This window comes from Homarus americanus, unplaced genomic scaffold (assembly GCF_018991925.1).
Source record: "Homarus americanus isolate GMGI-L3 unplaced genomic scaffold, GMGI_Hamer_2.0 scaffold3923, whole genome shotgun sequence".
NCBI lineage: Eukaryota > Metazoa > Arthropoda > Malacostraca > Decapoda > Nephropidae > Homarus > Homarus americanus.
Window position 1 is genome coordinate 1 of NW_024747140.1, and position 17,437 is coordinate 17,437.

Consider the following 17,437-nt stretch of genomic DNA (forward strand, 5'->3'; position numbering starts at 1 on the left):
TTGTAGTGGCAGTTGCCCTGGTCTTTATGGTGCTAAGTGACTATAAGAGTTGTGTGTTACTTTTACTTTTACTTTTATCCTCTTCGCCACTGATCGGCTTGTTAGCCGCTTGGGCGATCGGTCACGTCTCTTTTCATTTATATTCTTCACCAAAAGATCGGCTCGCTAGCCGCCCGGGCGATCGGTCACGTCTCTGTCACGCACTGTTGGCAAATACTGGGCATGCACCGGCTCCTGAATGTACCTGAACCCGCTCCAGTGTTGGTCAAGTCTTCTCTTGAAAGAGCTCACACTCGGTGCCGTCACAACACTCTCTGGTAGATTGTTCCAAGAGTTTACAACCCTCACTCCGAAAAAGTTTGCCCTCACGGTTTTCTGGACTTGCGGCTTCTTCAATCTTGAGCTGTGACCCCTTGTGGGGCGAGCGTCCGCCAGCTCCAAGTAAGGACACTCAACTGAGTAGTGCCCCCTGAGATGCTTATAAACCTCAACTAGGTCCCCCCCTTGCCCGTCTGTAGTATAAGCTAGGCAAGTTCAGGCGCTCCAATCTCTCAGGGTAGCTGAGGTGCCGAAGTGCAGGCACCAGTTTGGTGGCCCTCCTTTGAACATTTTCAACCCACTGACAGTCCCTAGCATATCTCGGGGACCAGATGGGGTGACAGTACTCCAGATGGGGAAGCACTTCACTCCTGAAGATCGTCACGAGGGACGGACCGTCTAGATATCTGAACGACCTTCTTATAAGACCCAATAATTTATTTGCCTGATTTACCTTCTTCTCACAATGGCCCGAGAACTTCAGCTCATTGTCAACATACACACCTAGGTCCTTCTCACACACAGTCTCAACTAGTACATTTTCTTCATCCCGTTGGGACATATGGTACGCCTCCTTACCGTTGGTACGCCCCAGGTGCATCCTCTTACACTTCGTGACATTGAATCTCAGCAGCCATTCCTTCGACCATTCCTGGAGCCCACAGAGGTCCTTCTGCAGCTCTTCACAGTCCGCTTGGTTCTTAATTTCCCGAAATAACTTGCCATCATCGGCAAACATTTGTATGGAGGAGTGTACAACGTCAGGCATATCATTTATGAAACAAACAAACAACAGCGGGCCCAATACACTACCCTGCGGTACCCCACTTGTTACAGGTACAGATGACGATTTCGTGCCATTAATCACCACACATTGCTTGCGGTCATGTAGAAAGTCTTCTATCCACGCTAGGACATTTCCCCGAATTCCGTACCCTTCCAGTTTGATTTTCAGCCTTTCGTGGGGTACACTGTCGAAAGCCTTGGCAAAATCTAGGTAAATATTGTCGATATTACCACCCCGTTCTAGAATATGGGTCCAAATATCCAATACCTTGTAATGGTCATGATAAGAGCTAACCTGAAAACCTTAAGGATTCATATTACGCTCAAACGTCCACAAAACCTTCTGAGTCCCCCAGTGGAAACGTCCCCGTTTTCTCTGTTTCCCCCGCCTTTGTCTATGGGAGCAGACGCTGTATGCTGGGACCTGTTGCCATCCAACCCTTTGTAATCAATTTAATTTTGCTTTCGATAGCCGAGTCAGAGCATTGTTAGTTGAGATAATAGTAGAGAATGAAAATGAGTTCATAGTCTCAATTTCAACGTCAGAGTGTACCGTAAATTAATTCATCGGAATAGGAGTAGCTGGACTCCCTGGCCTAGTTTGAGTGAGCGCGCCGGCATTTTAACCGTTAGTAAGTGCCCGTCCCTTCATCCATACAGGTATGCCATTCCACGCTGTGTTGTAATTTGCCCTTCTTTAAGTGATTTGACCCAATTAATAGTTGCTTGTGCAAGCGTTACAGTAACGTAGTTGATATGCTCTGAGTGAAGTCATATTTACGTCTTTAACGTCCCCTGAAACGTGATGTTGTTGTCACCGGTTAGTAAGTGCCCGTCCCTTCATCCATACAGGTCCCTAACGCAGCCTAGGCCGTGTCTGTAGCGTGGATGTTGTATCCACTATGTCTGGGGAGATGTCCGAGGTCCAGTAGGATCAGTTACCTTCGTGAGACCCGGCCGTCAGACACTTCAGACTACCTATAGCCCCCATAGCTGGCTCGTCTGGCCCTAACGCTCGGTCCACGAGGTGACGCCGGATCACCAAGCCACACACCACTACCAGCCCCCATCATTGGTGGATGAGTGTCTAACTCAGTAGGGCTATTTGTGTGGTGGAATTAATCCACTGGGATCTCCAGAGTTCGTCGGATAGTACTCCAAGGTGGCTGGACCCCATGGCTGTTGCTGGTCAGGCTCACCGGTCTATAGTTGTTCGTGGAGTGACTATCGCCCTTCTTGAAGATAGGACCCGCATAAGCCACTTTCCATTCACTGGGGACCATTTGTTCATCCAGGCATTTACAAAACAGAATCTTCAGGGGCTCTGCAAGCTCGTTGCACAGCTCTCTTAGCACTCGAGGATGCACCATGTCAGGTCCAGGACTCTTATGGACCTTTAGCCTGGACAGTTTATTTCTAATACCCTCTTCTGTGAACACAATGTGGGTCAGTGCTGTGTCGAACCGTCTGTCCTCAAACGCAGGAAGGTTAGTTGCATCCTCTCTTGTGAACACTGAGGAAAAGAAGCTGTTCAATGCCTCAGCTTTATCCTGGTCAGAATCTGCGTAACTACCATCTTCAAGCCTCAGGTCTGATACTCCTACTCGCGTTTTCAATTTCGACTTTGCATAGCGGTAAAACGCCTTTGGGTTTGACTTGACCTCGCGTGCAACCAGCCTTTGGAACTCCTTTTCAGCCCTCCTACACTCTATCTTTGCTTGGTTTCTGGCTCTTGCATACATCTCCTGTCTTGCTCATCGTTTGACCCAACCCACGTCTTGAATTTCTGGGGTTTCTTCTTAATTTTGTCGACCGCCGCATGGTTCATGTGTAGGGATCCCCTCGTATTCCTAGAAGCACTGGGTTTGGTCTTGGGTATATATTTATCGATCAAATGGGTCATTTTACTAGTTATGATATTCAGCGTAGTGTCTGCGTTCTTGTACCTTAATAAGTCCGGATGCGTTTAATTATTTTTCATAATCATGTAATGAGAGTACGTTTTTTATTTCTTTATGTGCTCTGGAATTCCCTATCAAAATTTATATTTCATTTGTGGAGACAAAAGGATAATAGCAGTCGTCAATATAAATGTGGACGGCTGTTTATGCATTACATATTGCTTCCATGTTATACATATTTCCTCAGAAAAAATACAAAAATATGATATGAAGCTTCAGGTAAATGGATAATTAAGAAATGCAGTATTAGATCATGGTCAGTCATATTAATTGAGGCGCTTCCTGTTTTGTTATTTTTGGTAGTTTTCTCACTTGAGTAACACTGACCTAGTGGCCTACACTCTCGCAACGAATCACTGCCCGTTAAGTTTAGACAAAAATCGATTTACAATGAAAGTACAAGACGTTCTTAGCTGTAGCTTTCCGTCATGGTATGACAAGTTCAAAAAATGTACCATTAAGAGGTGAGTTGATGACATTGTCTTGGTTTTGGGACTGCATTAAACCTCCACATAAGTACCTACTGTTTTATGCTTTATTGCACCATTTTGGTAAAGGTGGAAGAGACACTTAGCACCACAAGGAGTATGGAATTGCACCAATTTTTCAGATGTGTTTGGATGATACTGAATAATAAAATCGAAGTGACAACATTGTAGTCTTTTGTATGGTATTGGTGATGTATGAAAACAGCATTACCACCACAAGTTGTTGTTCGATTTTGGTCTTTTTTTGGGAGGGGGGGGGGCTAATATATGACTGGGGGTTAGACACAGTTTTGGGTAAATTTTCACTGTCACACCACACTCTGTTAGAAAGTAAAAAAATATATTTTTCTAGTGTATTTGTGTTTTTAGACCGAATATGACCTTCATTTCTGGCGGAAATTAGCCGTTTTTTATAGATTTTTTTTTGTTGGACGTTTTCCGAAAAAAACAAAACATGGCAAAATACACCAAAAAACCAATAGAAAAACAAAAACCTAACCTAACCTAACTGACTCACCATATGATGGAATCACATATTTCTTACCTTATTGGCCAGGTTTTTGTTTGTCTTTGGATTCTGAGATTCTTACACAATGCCACATACTGTATGTTGGTCTTTGCGATATTTACATTCAGTCTTGCTCTTAGTACACTTTAATGAGGTTGGAAGAACAGTATGCAATCGGAAAAATGCTATAGTTTCTTCGTTTTTTCCCAAAAACTCGCAATCAGCTCCATATAATTGAAGTGACACCCATCACAGACTTCCATGGTCGGAAATGAATTTGAATTCCAAAATATGAGACCCAAAATAAACTCGAATTTGATTGGGCCAAAAATACCGTGAATTAAACCCTAAATCATTTTAATTGGTTGCAAAAACAAAAACGCTTTTGATTGGCCACGTGACGTGTACGGGAACGCATGCTCGTGATGATTTATGAAGAAGACATCAGTGTGGGAGGTGAGGTAGGCGATAATGGCGCAAGATTAATGGAAGAAAATAGAGAAAATTTTGGATACGCTTTCTCCGTTATTATACATTTCCGCCGGCAATGTAATAGATGAAAATTATCTTAAAATTAGACATCTTATTCGAACATGATAATAGATTAGTGGTAGAAATGTGTGGTGTGTAAATGCAAAAATTCCCTTCATCCAAATAATTACTTTTTTTTCACGCGTTCTTATCATTATAGTAACTATTTTAAAAGAGTTAACATTTACTAGAGCCTAATAGAAACTGACCTCCAGGCCCCTATGTCATATTAAACACAAAGTACTTATTTTCATACAGTATTTGGTACCAATGAAAGCAACTTTGTTGAAGCCTCATGGTGTAATTTTACGTTTTTTGTGGACGTGAGAGCACGCTGGGGCCAAGTGGGTCAGTTGTAAACAAACAGCAGTTGACAACACGTGCCGACAATGGCAGATTTTTTGGAGGAGTATTTATGGTAAATAATTAATTTCTTCATGTAAAAAGCATGTAGAGGCATCATTATAAAGTCATATGATTAGTTTTTCATTGTGTTTTACCACCGAAATTCCACCAGTTTTCAAGCTCTGCCCACTACAGGTGATTTACAGTATGATCATAGATAGACAAAAACTAAAAAATATAAATAAATACTTATAATTAAAACAAAAAGTTGTCACCTCTTTTAAAATACTTACTATGATGATGAGAACATCTTTGGAAAAAATGAACAAAATCAAACAAAAACTGGTGGTACGATAGTGTTGTTCTCAGGCTTTACTCACGGCAGAATAGCAGTTTCTGTTTGGTGTGTCCCGCTCTATATTTCAGATGTCAATGATGTTATGGAAAAATATATACAGGTTGGACTTCACTAATCCGGGAAGTTTGGATCCAGACCAGTTCTGAATTAGCGAAAATTCCGAACCATCGAAGCCGAGGTTAAAAAAGGCAAAATAATACATAAAATGTACTATTACTGTCTAATTTCTTCAGTATAAACATGTTTTCTAAAATAGTTATTGTCACATACTTATGTTTTGCAGCATTACAACCTCTTTCACTGCTTGCTGGTCTCTTAGGAGGCATATATAGGGGTAAATTATAAGTGTTTAAAGGTAAAATAGTGGCAACAGTCACTAGAAGTGAGCTATGACACCGTCCCAAACCATCAAAGCTACCGGACTATTGGGTCCCGGATTAGCTGGGCCCAACCTGTATTCCTATGGCAGTTTTTGGAATTTTGTACCAGAATTTTTTTTTTTATTTAAAAGACCTGTTCAAAATTTCAATGCGATACCACTATCAGTAAATATTAAATGCTCCCCCCCATTTTTTCAAGAGGTGTTTTTGGACAGTTAGAGTAAGGTATACTGATTACTCTTCAGCCAGTTGGCTCTGCCACTTTTGAATGCCTGTGTGTCTACTCCATTGGTACTCACAGTTTTTATCTTATTTTTTACCCTAAATGTCTGGTTTATGGTATATAAGTGGTATTATTGGAAATGACCAAACAGTCAAGGAAAAGCATCAGTATGGATGTAAAAAGTATGGTAGGTAATAAGATGCAAGTGGTCAAGTGATCAAGCTCATCCTCCTCCCCTGTCACTCAGTCCCTCCACTACCTTCTTGGTCAGTCCTTCTATCATGTGCCATCCAATCTTTTGCTTTACATTCCCTCAATACACATTGCCAATGTTTTATAGAGAACCTGTACATAAGTTCAGTAGTTTGTAATTATGAAATGTAGAAGGATAAAAAATCATGATGCATTCATTTTTTCAGCATTTTACTGCCTTTAACACCAGAGGTCCTGGCCTATATGCAAGATAATGGGACTCTGGTGCTCCCAGAAGGTTCACAGCCAGAGCCAACCTATAAGAGGAACACACAAGAGGAAGAAGACACTGAAGACTGGGATCTGTGTGAGACATCAGGCTGTGTTGTGCAAGTGAGTGACAACTTTTGTTTGATAAGTCTTACTGTTGAGAATTGTTTGTTGATCTCTTAGGTACTGCAAGTTTGACACCAGTAGTATATGATAAGTGGAGGTATATAGAGTGTGTTGTGAGCAACTTATAACTCTTATATAATCTAAGAAACAACTATTTCCCCAAGTTTTGGCAAATACATCACAGAAAGGTTGAGCTATCCAACCATGCCTCTGCATATCTGATAAACAGTTGGCAGGCCTTTGAAGCTTTGGAAAGGGGTAGCCATTTACATCATCAATTCACATAATTACTTACTTTCTCCAATGATAATTCATTAGTATAATAAGTCCACTAGTTTGAACCATCATTCATTGAAGAACTCGAAGCTTGTATCAAGCCAAGCTTACCAAGTGAGCAGATGTAATCATTTTCAGTATAATCCACCAGGTTTTAATATTCATCAGCCAAAGTTGGGAAGATACATGTTACTTAGACTACATAGAAAGTCACTTTTAAACTAAGCATACTTTACAGTCAGCAAAAAAATGTTCTGCACCCCTTGGTCTGATGGCCTCTGCAACGATCACTGACTGAGGCCATGTTAATTTGGTAAGGTTGGTATTTCGTGTTGTGTGATGCATTGCGTCACTTATAGTTAATACAGTAAAGAGAAATCAACTGGCGTCACCTGCGTAAATGAGTGTTGTTCAGAATTCTTGGTTCGGTGTGTCATAATGTATAACACAATAAAGGTGCAGAAATTTTTGTTGTTGACTGTAGCACATGAATTTAATGCTGGGTAAATTATCAAAATACTTTTGTGGCAATTTTTTCTATCCTTGCTAACTTTATTTTCAGGGTCCTAAGTTGGAGGAGTACAGCACAAAGATCAGAGATGCCATCAAGAAGCTTGGAGGAAGTGCCTTTCCTAAACTTAATTGGAGTTCCCCAAAGGTGTGTTGATATAACTTGTGTTGTACTGGTGCAGGTTGGATCTCGCTAATCCAGGAAGCTTGGAACCAAATGTGTTCCAGATTAGCGAAAATTCCTAGCCATCGGAGCCGAGGTTAAAGAATGCAATACCAATACAACGTACATCAGCATAAATCTAGCCCAGGCTTACTGGACCTCATTATGACAACGTGTTAGTGCTATGGTACAAGTTTACTGTACTGTGACACACAAATAAGTAGATTAGCAGAAAAAACAGAGAAAATTGTATATCATAGGCCTACTGATACCCGGAAACTAGTGGAGTGCATATCTTGTTTGCCACCTTAGTCTGTACTCCGTCCACTTCAGGGACTTTGAATTCTTACAGGCTATCTTTTTTTTTCTTTTTTTTTTTTTTTTAATGTCATCTGTAATTGATATTTCTATTAGTCTTTTTACATCCCTAAGGTATAAATTTATTTGGTACTGGAATATTATCCATTGTCTCTTTGTGTGCATATGGAAGCAAATTATTCATTTAAGGCATCTGCTGTCTGTCTCTCATTCTTTTGGGCTATGTTGGATAACCTTTGTCTATTTATTTAGTGACTTAGGGAATGTTTTGTGGTATGAATTGAAATGTGGTATGTAGGTTCACATTCAGTGTTTTTCATCTATATTCTACTGAGTTATGAACCTTTGCCAGCTTAAAATTATGAAAGGGACAAACTTCATCATCATTGATTTCTTGTGTTTTTATGTGCCCAGCCAGCTTTTTTTTAGGAGTAGCTACAGTAATCAGTATAATATTGATGCCAAAGTAACAAAAGTGATGCAGAATTTGTGATAAGTTGCTTCAGTGGAGGATGATCCAAACTTCCATGTCAGTGAATCAGTCAGGATTGATATAGATCTGTTGATGCAGTTAAAGACTTTAAAGTGTTTAAAACTACTGTATATTATTTGTGTGTGAATTAAATATTTGATTGTTTTGTGTGTGTAATAATATGGTACTGTATTACCCATTGCAGGATGCCACATGGATTGCCCTCAACAGTTCTTTAAGATGTTACACCCCTGGAGATGTTTATCTCCTCCTTAAAAGTAGCAACTTTGTCACACATGACCTCACAACACCCTTCAAGGTTTGATGTTTTATGAATTGTCTGAAGTAGGATTTTTTGTCCTTTAGTCACATTCATATACTGCTTTATTATTAAGTATGGACTGCTGATGTGTTCTGTAACACCATAGTAGAACACATACAGTATGTTAGGGCAGATTCAAAGAAGAAATAGTTTCACTTAAAGGAATTTTATTGGGGATATTTTTAAAAACAAGTTTCATCTTTTAAATGATTTCATATAATGACAGTACCTGTACAGCTACAAATGTTTTGCTTTCTAAACAATTCAATGGACTTGTTACCTAGAGCTATTCCACAGGGAATTTATTGTCAGTTCTCTGACAAAAATTTATGCTCTTCCAGGATTGTGATGATGTAGATGTAGCAGATCCCAGTGTTGATTACTGCTTGGTATTACGAAGATGGATGGAGATCAACCCTGCTTATGAGTTTCGCTGCTTTGTGAGGAATAAAGAACTAGTTGGTTAGTACAAAAACAGAAGTGTTAGCATTGTTAGGAATAGATCCACTGTCACTTGACTTATCAAAACTTAATATGTATTCAACTCATTGTAAGTTAAGAGAGATACTGTACATCCTATCATTATGATGTAATATGGGCCAAATTGAGTCCTTGAGTTTCAATATGATGAGCCTGAGAGTACGGTGGGTAAACACTTGATGTGGTGAGTGAGGCTTAAGACCATTAGTAGGGAGAGCCTGAATATATTAATCTCTTAAAATAAAGTGGTTTGGCTTTAGAAGAAGCAGGAAAATAAACTACATCCCCACAGAGTTACACAGGCAATAACGTGTACAGTAAACCCTCGATATAATGGATCAGTTGGGGGGAAAGGTGGTTTGTTTAAGCCGAAAGATCGTTATATCAGACATATTAAATAGCTAAGCCAGAAAATAAAGAAAAAATACAAATACTAAATGTACCGGTAAACTGTGTTTACCATTCTGGGGTTGAATCTGCAGTTGTTTCCTGGTGATCTTGTGGTGACCATTACTGTACGTACAAGGTAACTACCTTAACTGCTGAAACACTACTATGTACACTATACATAACATAGCACACTTTACACAAGCACTGGCCTAGTTGTCATCCTAGAAGATGACATCTGGTGGCTCAAACTGGCGGCACCACATGGGCCTATCGAACATGCGCCTCTTTTAATGAACGCGCGTATGTATCCCCCAAAAGAGAGACATCATGCTTATAAAAAATTTAGTGGGATGGTATTTATGACTTTGACTAAATTACTTGATACAAAATGATGAAGAAAATGTTGAATCAGTGGGCTGTCTGAAGTTGTACTATGTTTACTACATGTGGAAGGTAAGGATATTAAAGTACAATAGTATACAGTATATGTGGGGGTATTTCTACTTGTTCTCTCAGCACTTTATACACATATCCTGCACCATATTCTTTTAAGGTTTTCTAACCTTTTATTCACCCAGCACAAAAATAGGAGGGAAACAAAGATGATAGATTGATAGATAAATACAGTATTTATTAGTTTAGATCTTAATTTCTACATTATTCCGCAGGTATTTCTCAGCGTGATATAAGCCAGGGTTACTCTTGTGTTGGTGGTGATCAAGTTAATATTCGCAATGACATTATCAGCTTCTGGAGAGAAAACATAGATGACAGATTCCCTCTTCATGACTGTAAGTTTAAACAGCAGTAAAATTTACGCTTTTATGCTTTGAGACTTATATATGTGGGTGTGTGTGTGGGCATATTTCTGTCATGTTGTTTACGTACTTTTGTGGTTGTATAGAACCTGAATTCATAGTGAAGGAAGGAATAATGATGTAGATATAATGTTATATTTAGGGATTCACCAGATCATGAATTTATTTATTTTTTTAAATCCAGACCAGATTATCCAGCTGGATAACATGGTTTTTATTGATTTCTATAAAAATAGGTTAATGTAAATGGGAGCCTGCACCTGAACTCCTGTGTAATATCTTAAGTCGCTTCCACTTACATGCCACTCATCTCTCCTTATTTATATTTTTGTACAGGAAGCATTCTAATTCACAAGAAATATTATTATGCACACAAATAAACTGCACCTTTTTTCACCAAAAAATTAAATAAGTTGGAGTGCAGGGGACAACAGGATACCATGCTTGGTGTTCAAGTTCATAGGACTGATAAATCAACCTTCCCCACAGTGTTTGAAACAATTAATAGTGGAATAAAACATTTAATCATTTACTGCTATTTGCCTCACCATAATTAATATTCTTAAACTTCTGAATACTGAGAGGGGATTCCGACTAATGGAGATATTACTTATAAACAAACTTTTAAATTTTAACTGTCTGGCCAGGTACTAGATAGTGATAATGTCAACTATCCAGCTGGGTTGCCTGTCCAGTGCACCTCTAGTGATATTAACTGCATGTATTTAGAAAAGAAAATAAGAATATGTTTAACATAAACATATTATTTTTTCACAGATGTGGTTGATGTGTACCGTCCAGTTAAGGACCATGTGATCCTGCTTGACTTCAACCCATTTGGTGAAACAACTGATGGTCTTCTGTTTTCTTGGCCTGAACTGAAAGGGTTGGAAGACTTTAGAGAGTGCCTTAGCAGGGTAAGATAAAAATACTGTACTGTAATGCCCTTGTAGCTTTAAAATTAGATTGCTCTCTGTCTTCGTGCGGTTTGAAATTGATAATCCCAAGTTGGCTGAGGTTAGTCTTCATAAATTCATAGAAACTGTATGGAGCTGGCATGTAAGCAATGACTGAAACTCAGCAAACTCTGTGTGTGAGTGTGTTACAGAGAGTGTTGATGTGATGTATAGCAGACATACAAATAAAACTTGATGCAGTAAAAAGAAAAAGCTACTTTATTTTAGCTTACAGTATTTTCATTATTACGGTACTTAGGAAAATTTATGAAAATAGGAAAAAAAATTCGTAACTTCTGTTTTTTTTTTTTTAGAAAATCAATTTATGGGACTTTTTTTTATTGTAACTTAGGGATTTCTTAAACTGAAGCTTCATAAATTGGATATTACATGAAGTACATTTTTTTAACCTGTATACTGTATCCAAATAGCCAACCAGAAATTTTGAATGAGCAGACTGCCAGAAATGATTGTTTTGTCTAAATAAGATAGTTTTAAGCTTTATTAGAAAACAAAATAATTAATCAGTAACAAAATGTGGTTTATCTCTTTGTGTTATGGTGACAGGTTATTGGAGATGAAACTAGTGAGGAACCTGAAGACAACATCCAGTATCATAATGAGAGGAACGTAACGGACAGCAATCTACAGTCATATTCACCACAAAGGGACAAACTTATTTGCTCCAGTCTCATCGAAAATTCACCAGAATTTCGGTTCATATCAGATGCTACAGGAGTTCAGCCTAGCCCACATAAGTGAGTCGGTAGTTTGTGTTTATCTCGTCAGTTGTTTTCCCAGTTGATAAGGATGATAAATATTTGCTGGATTTATTTCTTCACAAGTACGGTACTGTATTTTGTTTATGGGTGAATGAAAGCAAATATGTCTGTGCTCAGGTAGTGTGGGTTCCTATTAAATGTAATTAATTTAAAAAATATTTTCTCTACAGGAAGTATGGTCTCCCAATGGATATAGTTGACTTAAGCACCATCCAAGATCCTAAGAAATTAATTGACATTATACAAATGGTAAGGAAATATTTACAGTATATAGTAAAACAGCATTATAATGATGATGAAAGAAAATCCATTACTGCAGAACCATTTATAAAGCAGTTGAAGGTTGCCCAAAACTTTCACAAAGGTTCAGAATTCAAGCTCATATTTTGGAACAAATTTCATTATTTTATGAAAGCATAGACTTTAAAGTTGAGTCCATTAAGTCTTAAGATTCTTCATAACTAAATGACAGTTGAATGTGCCATTAATTGGGAAGTTTGCAGGATAATTTTTTTTCTGCCAAGAATTGTGAGTTGATGGTCAGTAGAATGCCTTATAAGAAAGGGTAAGCCTATACAGTATAGAACTTCAGTGAATTTTTTTCTTTCACTGAAAGTGCAGATTGAAGATGATGATAGTTTAGAATGAAGAGGAGGTTCCCAGCTGATCTAAGGAGAAGGAATAGGTTCTGATTTCTTGGCCATAGCTTCCTCTCTGACGTGGCGCTTTTTCTCTTATTTCTCATTTGTCTTGTCATGACAGGTCTATTGGTGAATGTTGTTAACCCTTTAGTGACCGTAGCCTTATAAAGTTTCGGTATAGAGCCACAACTTTCGGAAGAATTTCGTATGAATCCACTGAATGAAAATAAAAATCTCTTTTTTCCCTTTCTGGTTTATTTTTGTATTTTGAGTATGTTCCCAAAATGGGAACGTTGGACACTTCCGGAGTACATTCATGATATTATCATATATATATATATATATATATATATATATATATATATATATATATATATATATATATATATATATATATATTCCACCACCATTTCTTGGAGCGTAGTCTTGGCCTGTAGGTTGACAGCATCTGGTCACAAACATCTACACCACCCATTCCTTTGTTATACATTTTTATCATATGTGGCTGGTTTATTGCCTTCCTTCCTTCATTTTTTACCCATCTGTTTACTTTTTGCATAGGACTGACTCCATAGTAGTTGCTAGCTACTGTAACAATGCTGTTATCATTCCATCTTGAACATAGGACGGAATCATCCGATCTGTAGTCGTATGAACCTCTTTCTTTTTTTTCAAGTTCTTTCTTTGATAGAAGAGGGCACTTTCCTGTGCGGTTATCTCTGATTGTTCCACAGGCTCTAAACCCATTGCTTGTAAGGTCAATCATCAATGCGTGACTGGTGAAAAAGTTGTCAAAAAATACAACATGTTCATCTTTATTCACCACTGGCTGTAGCATGTCCATGACAACTTGATAGCCTAAAAGCTCCTTCTTGCTTTTATCTTTTCCACAATAAATAGAAAAGTTATAAGGATAACCGTCAGCACTGCACATCATCCACATCTTGTAACCAAACCTAACAGGTTTGTTTCTGATGAACTGTTTGGCGCTGTGGTGTCCGCGGTACGGGATCATTGATTCGTCAATGCTGAGAAATTCATGAAAAATTCCATGTTTTTGACAATTATTTCTCAGCATGTGAAGGAGGGGCAGAATCTTGGCCACCTTTGAATTTTCCAAATTGTTATTATCAGCCACATGAAAGTACCTCTTGATGGATTTGAACCTTTCTCTGCACATAGTCTTGGCGAATATTGGTATTTCCAAGTCTTCGCTTGATGACCAGTAGTCATTTTCAGAGGGAACACTGTGATATCCACTGATCAAGAGAAGTCCCAAAAACTTCATCATGTCATTCTCATCAACACAGAAGTCTTTGTTGTTTTTGTCTCGATGAGCATACAAATTTGTTTGTTCTGTTAGGTGACTTATGATTTCATCTGTGAAGAAAAGTTTGAAAATTTCAAACATTTCCTTTCCTAAATGCACATCAGCAACACTTGGAGGAATTGAGTGAGGACCAAACGAGACATTTTCCTTTTTACGTTGATGAGTAAATAAGGGTAGGCAGACTACGGATGTGTCCAGCGTTCCCATTTTGGGAACATCATACAAAAACACTTATAGCGACATAATTATAATATAAATCACATTTATTGAAATGTATAAGATAAGAAGGAGTACTTAGACATTACACCATGTAAATAAATAGCTCAAGGAGAATTTTTTTTATTGAGAGAAAATGTTTATTTCGAGTAGTCATTTTTACATCAAATTCCTTCAGAACATACCACAAAAAGTAACATGGGTATTACAGAGTATTGGAATCTTTTTATGCAGAATAGTAATTTAGATGTATAACAATATATCTGCTATGAAATAAATTAGAATATTATGTTAATAATCACGGGAGAATATTTGAAAGTTATGTTCCCAAAATGGGAACGTTAGACACTAAAGGGAGCTAATCATTTTATATTTTTACTTTCTGTAAACATTTAGCCGATATATGTGGATGCCATTATGTATGATTTTTAATAAAGGTTTTATAAGTTATGTTTTTGTTATTACTGATCACTAAAGGTTGCGGCACACTGGGCACTTTCCTCCAAGCATGTTTGGCAAACGGGGTCTGACCAGCAAAACAAAGAGGCGTTTTCTGTCACACTGGGATGTTTTGTTGGCGCATTTGTCCAACGCAACAAAAACAACAACAAAGCATCTAAACGAGGTTCACCATGGATCCCGTTACTACAGTTGAGGCCTTGCAGGATTGTGCTATAGTTCTTCACTTGCTGAAGGAAGTGAGGCATCTGCAAAAGCTAAAGAAAAGACAATGGGTGCGTCGTGAAGTTTGTTTAAAAGTGGCGGCGGCTAGCTGGTCAAAGAAGACCCTGAATAATGATTTAATGATACAAAAGAAGTTTTAAAGTGACAAATAAATGGAAATATGTCACTGTTTGAGTGTTATATTTTAAATTATTATTGTTTCATGATTTATTTAAATTTTTACTTGAAATTATATACAGTATAGCTCATTCAAGCACTTATCAGGCCTGCAAAGATCCCTGTCAAATCGTTGTTCATTTCTCACAATGGCAGAAATCCTGCTGCTTGCTGGGCCATCGGGTCAACAACCGGCAAACCGGGCAACATGTTTGGAGGAGAGTGCCCAGTGTTCTGCCCCTCCTCCCTTTTACTCTCGCCCCACACATTACTAAGAACCTTCTCCCTCTAACACTAGCCCCACACAAAACTAAAACCCTCCCCCGTCTCTCTTGCTGAGAATTAAATTGGAAGGGTACGGGGTTCGGGAAAGTGTCCTAGCGTTGATCGGAGACTTTCTACATGACCACAAACAGTGTGTGGTGATAAATGGTACGAAATCATCATGTGTACCTGTGACAAGCTGAGTACCACAGGGAAATCTATTTGGCCCATTGTTGCTTGTCTGCTTCATTAATGACATGTCAGAATCTAGACACTCCTCTATACAAATGTTTGCATGTGATGCCAAGTTATTTAGGGAAATTAAGAACCAAGTAGGCTGTGAAGAGCTACAGAAAGATATCTATGAGCTTCAAGAATGGTCGAAGAAATGGCTGCTAAGATTCAATGTCACAAAGTACAAAAGGATGCACCTGGGTCACACCAACAGTAAGGAGGCGTGTCGCTGTCCCAATGAGATGAAGAAACTGCATTAATTGAGACCGAATGTGAAAAGGACCTGGGTGTGTATGTTGAAAATGAGCTTAAATTCTTGGGTCATTGTGAGAAGAAGGTGAATCAGGCAATGAAACTATTAGGTCTTTTGATATCTGGTTGGCCTGTTGCTCATCATGATCTACAAGAGTGAGGTAATTCCCTGTCTGGTCCCTGAGGTATGCTAGAGACTGTCAATTGACCAATGTTAACTTCGCTTTTGATTTTACTGAATACATCCATGGAAAAAAAAACCAACAAAGGAGCCTAGTGGAAATAAGCTGACAGTTTGCCATATACTACAGGGTACCTGTAGTCGGCAGCTATCAAACAGGGAGGTACTACTGGCTGGAAAGATATTGGAAGCATAATGTGTTGTCTAATGGTAGACTCTGCTGCCATATGGCATAGCAATATTAGTACCAGGTTGCTGAACTGACTTTCTGCCTCATTTACTCATAACTGCAGGGTCTCAGTTGTTTCTCTTACTATTGACAACACAATATACATACGTATAAGTCCAAAAATCCGGACTGCTTGGGGATTGGGTCGGTCCGGATTTTCGGATTTTCCGGATTCTCAGGCAGTACTTTTAAAATTCAGATTAAAGGAAGGATAAAGAAGAGATGAACAGGTACATGTTGATAATTTATTCATTAGCAAATATAGCATGCTTCAAAATGAGCAGTTTTAAAGAAAAAGCTTTGAATTCTAGAATTTTATTCTTTGTCTTTTTTATATCATAAATTGTTGACTTTCCAATGTGGTATGTTTCCATTAGAACAGTATTGCTCACACCACGTTCTAGTTTCTTAATTATTTCAAGTTTGTCACTCAATTTCAACGTGTTCTTCTTTCTCTTCACACAACGAAGTTTATCTACTTTAGGAGCCATTATTATGGGCTTGTACTCTGTACATGGAAAGAGTAGGACTCAAAATTACACATGTTGTTACAGTTAGATTGCTCGTTTTAAAGTGGCGACCGCGTGGTGGCTTGTTGTTGCTGTGGCGCTGTGGCGCTCACGCATGCACACATACACACACAAGCCCGCTAAAAAAAAAAAAAAGTTTGAGTTTTCGAAAAGTCCGGATTCTCGGGTGGTCTGGATTTCTGGCATCCGGATTTTTACTACTGTATATCGTTTCTCACTCTTCATTTATTTATTTATTTATTTAATTTTTTATTTATTATTATTATTATTATTATTATTATTATTATTATTATTATTATTAATATTATTATTATTATTATTATTATTATTATTGTTCTTATTATTGTTATTGCTATTGTTGTTGTTGATGTTGTTGTTTTTGTTATTATTGTTATTATCATCATCATCATCATCATCATCATCATTATTATTATTATCATTATTATTCTCACACCTCAGGCCTTGATATGGGTCAGTGATCTGTGCCCGGGTTCAGATATATTCAGGAGCCAGTGCATGCCCAGTACTTGCCAGCAGTGAAGAACACAGACGTGACCAATCGCACAAGCGGCTAACGAGCCGATCAGCGGTGAGGAGGATAAAAGTAAACATTATCTTGACGGAAGTACAGTGTCTCAACGTTCCTACTACGTGTATAATAAAAGAACATTAAGACGAAGGAACTACATATATAATAAAGAGAAAAGGGTAAGGTGCACTTTTGTAGTAAATAACGTATAAGGTATG

At 38.2% G+C, this 17,437-nt stretch overlaps 2 protein-coding genes across 6 annotated transcripts; one reads left to right on the top strand and one right to left on the bottom strand.

Annotated features, from left to right (window-relative positions):
* Positions 1–2,536: 2,536 nt before the first annotated feature.
* Positions 2,537–14,610, top strand: LOC121879481 (cell division cycle protein 123 homolog). Of its 5 annotated transcripts, XR_006091350.1 has the most exons (11): positions 3,376–3,529; positions 6,318–6,483; positions 7,325–7,420; positions 8,431–8,544; positions 8,889–9,009; positions 10,086–10,208; positions 11,013–11,152; positions 11,759–11,949; positions 12,144–12,222; positions 12,586–12,735; positions 12,785–14,610. XR_006091350.1 is itself a non-coding variant. In XM_042386128.1 (10 exons), exons 1-10 carry the CDS (start codon positions 3,456–3,458, stop codon positions 12,619–12,621), a joined length of 1,140 nt encoding a protein of 379 aa, XP_042242062.1. In that variant the 5' UTR covers positions 3,376–3,455; the 3' UTR covers positions 12,622–14,610. The 5 variants fall into 5 exon arrangements, 4 of the variants coding, with proteins under 4 accessions (XP_042242060.1, XP_042242061.1, XP_042242062.1 ...); XM_042386128.1 differs by having other exon boundaries at positions 12,586–14,610; XM_042386126.1 differs by lacking the exon at positions 3,376–3,529 and adding an exon at positions 2,537–2,591 and having other exon boundaries at positions 12,144–14,610.
* On the bottom strand, positions 12,777–14,151 carry LOC121879480 (piggyBac transposable element-derived protein 3-like). The gene is made up of 2 exons (XM_042386124.1): positions 13,165–14,151; positions 12,777–12,830 (listed from the first exon to the last, which is right to left on the bottom strand). The coding sequence occupies exons 1-2, from the start codon at positions 14,149–14,151 to the stop codon at positions 12,777–12,779; spliced, it is 1,041 nt and encodes a 346-aa protein (XP_042242058.1).
* Positions 14,611–17,437: the final 2,827 nt, after the last annotated feature.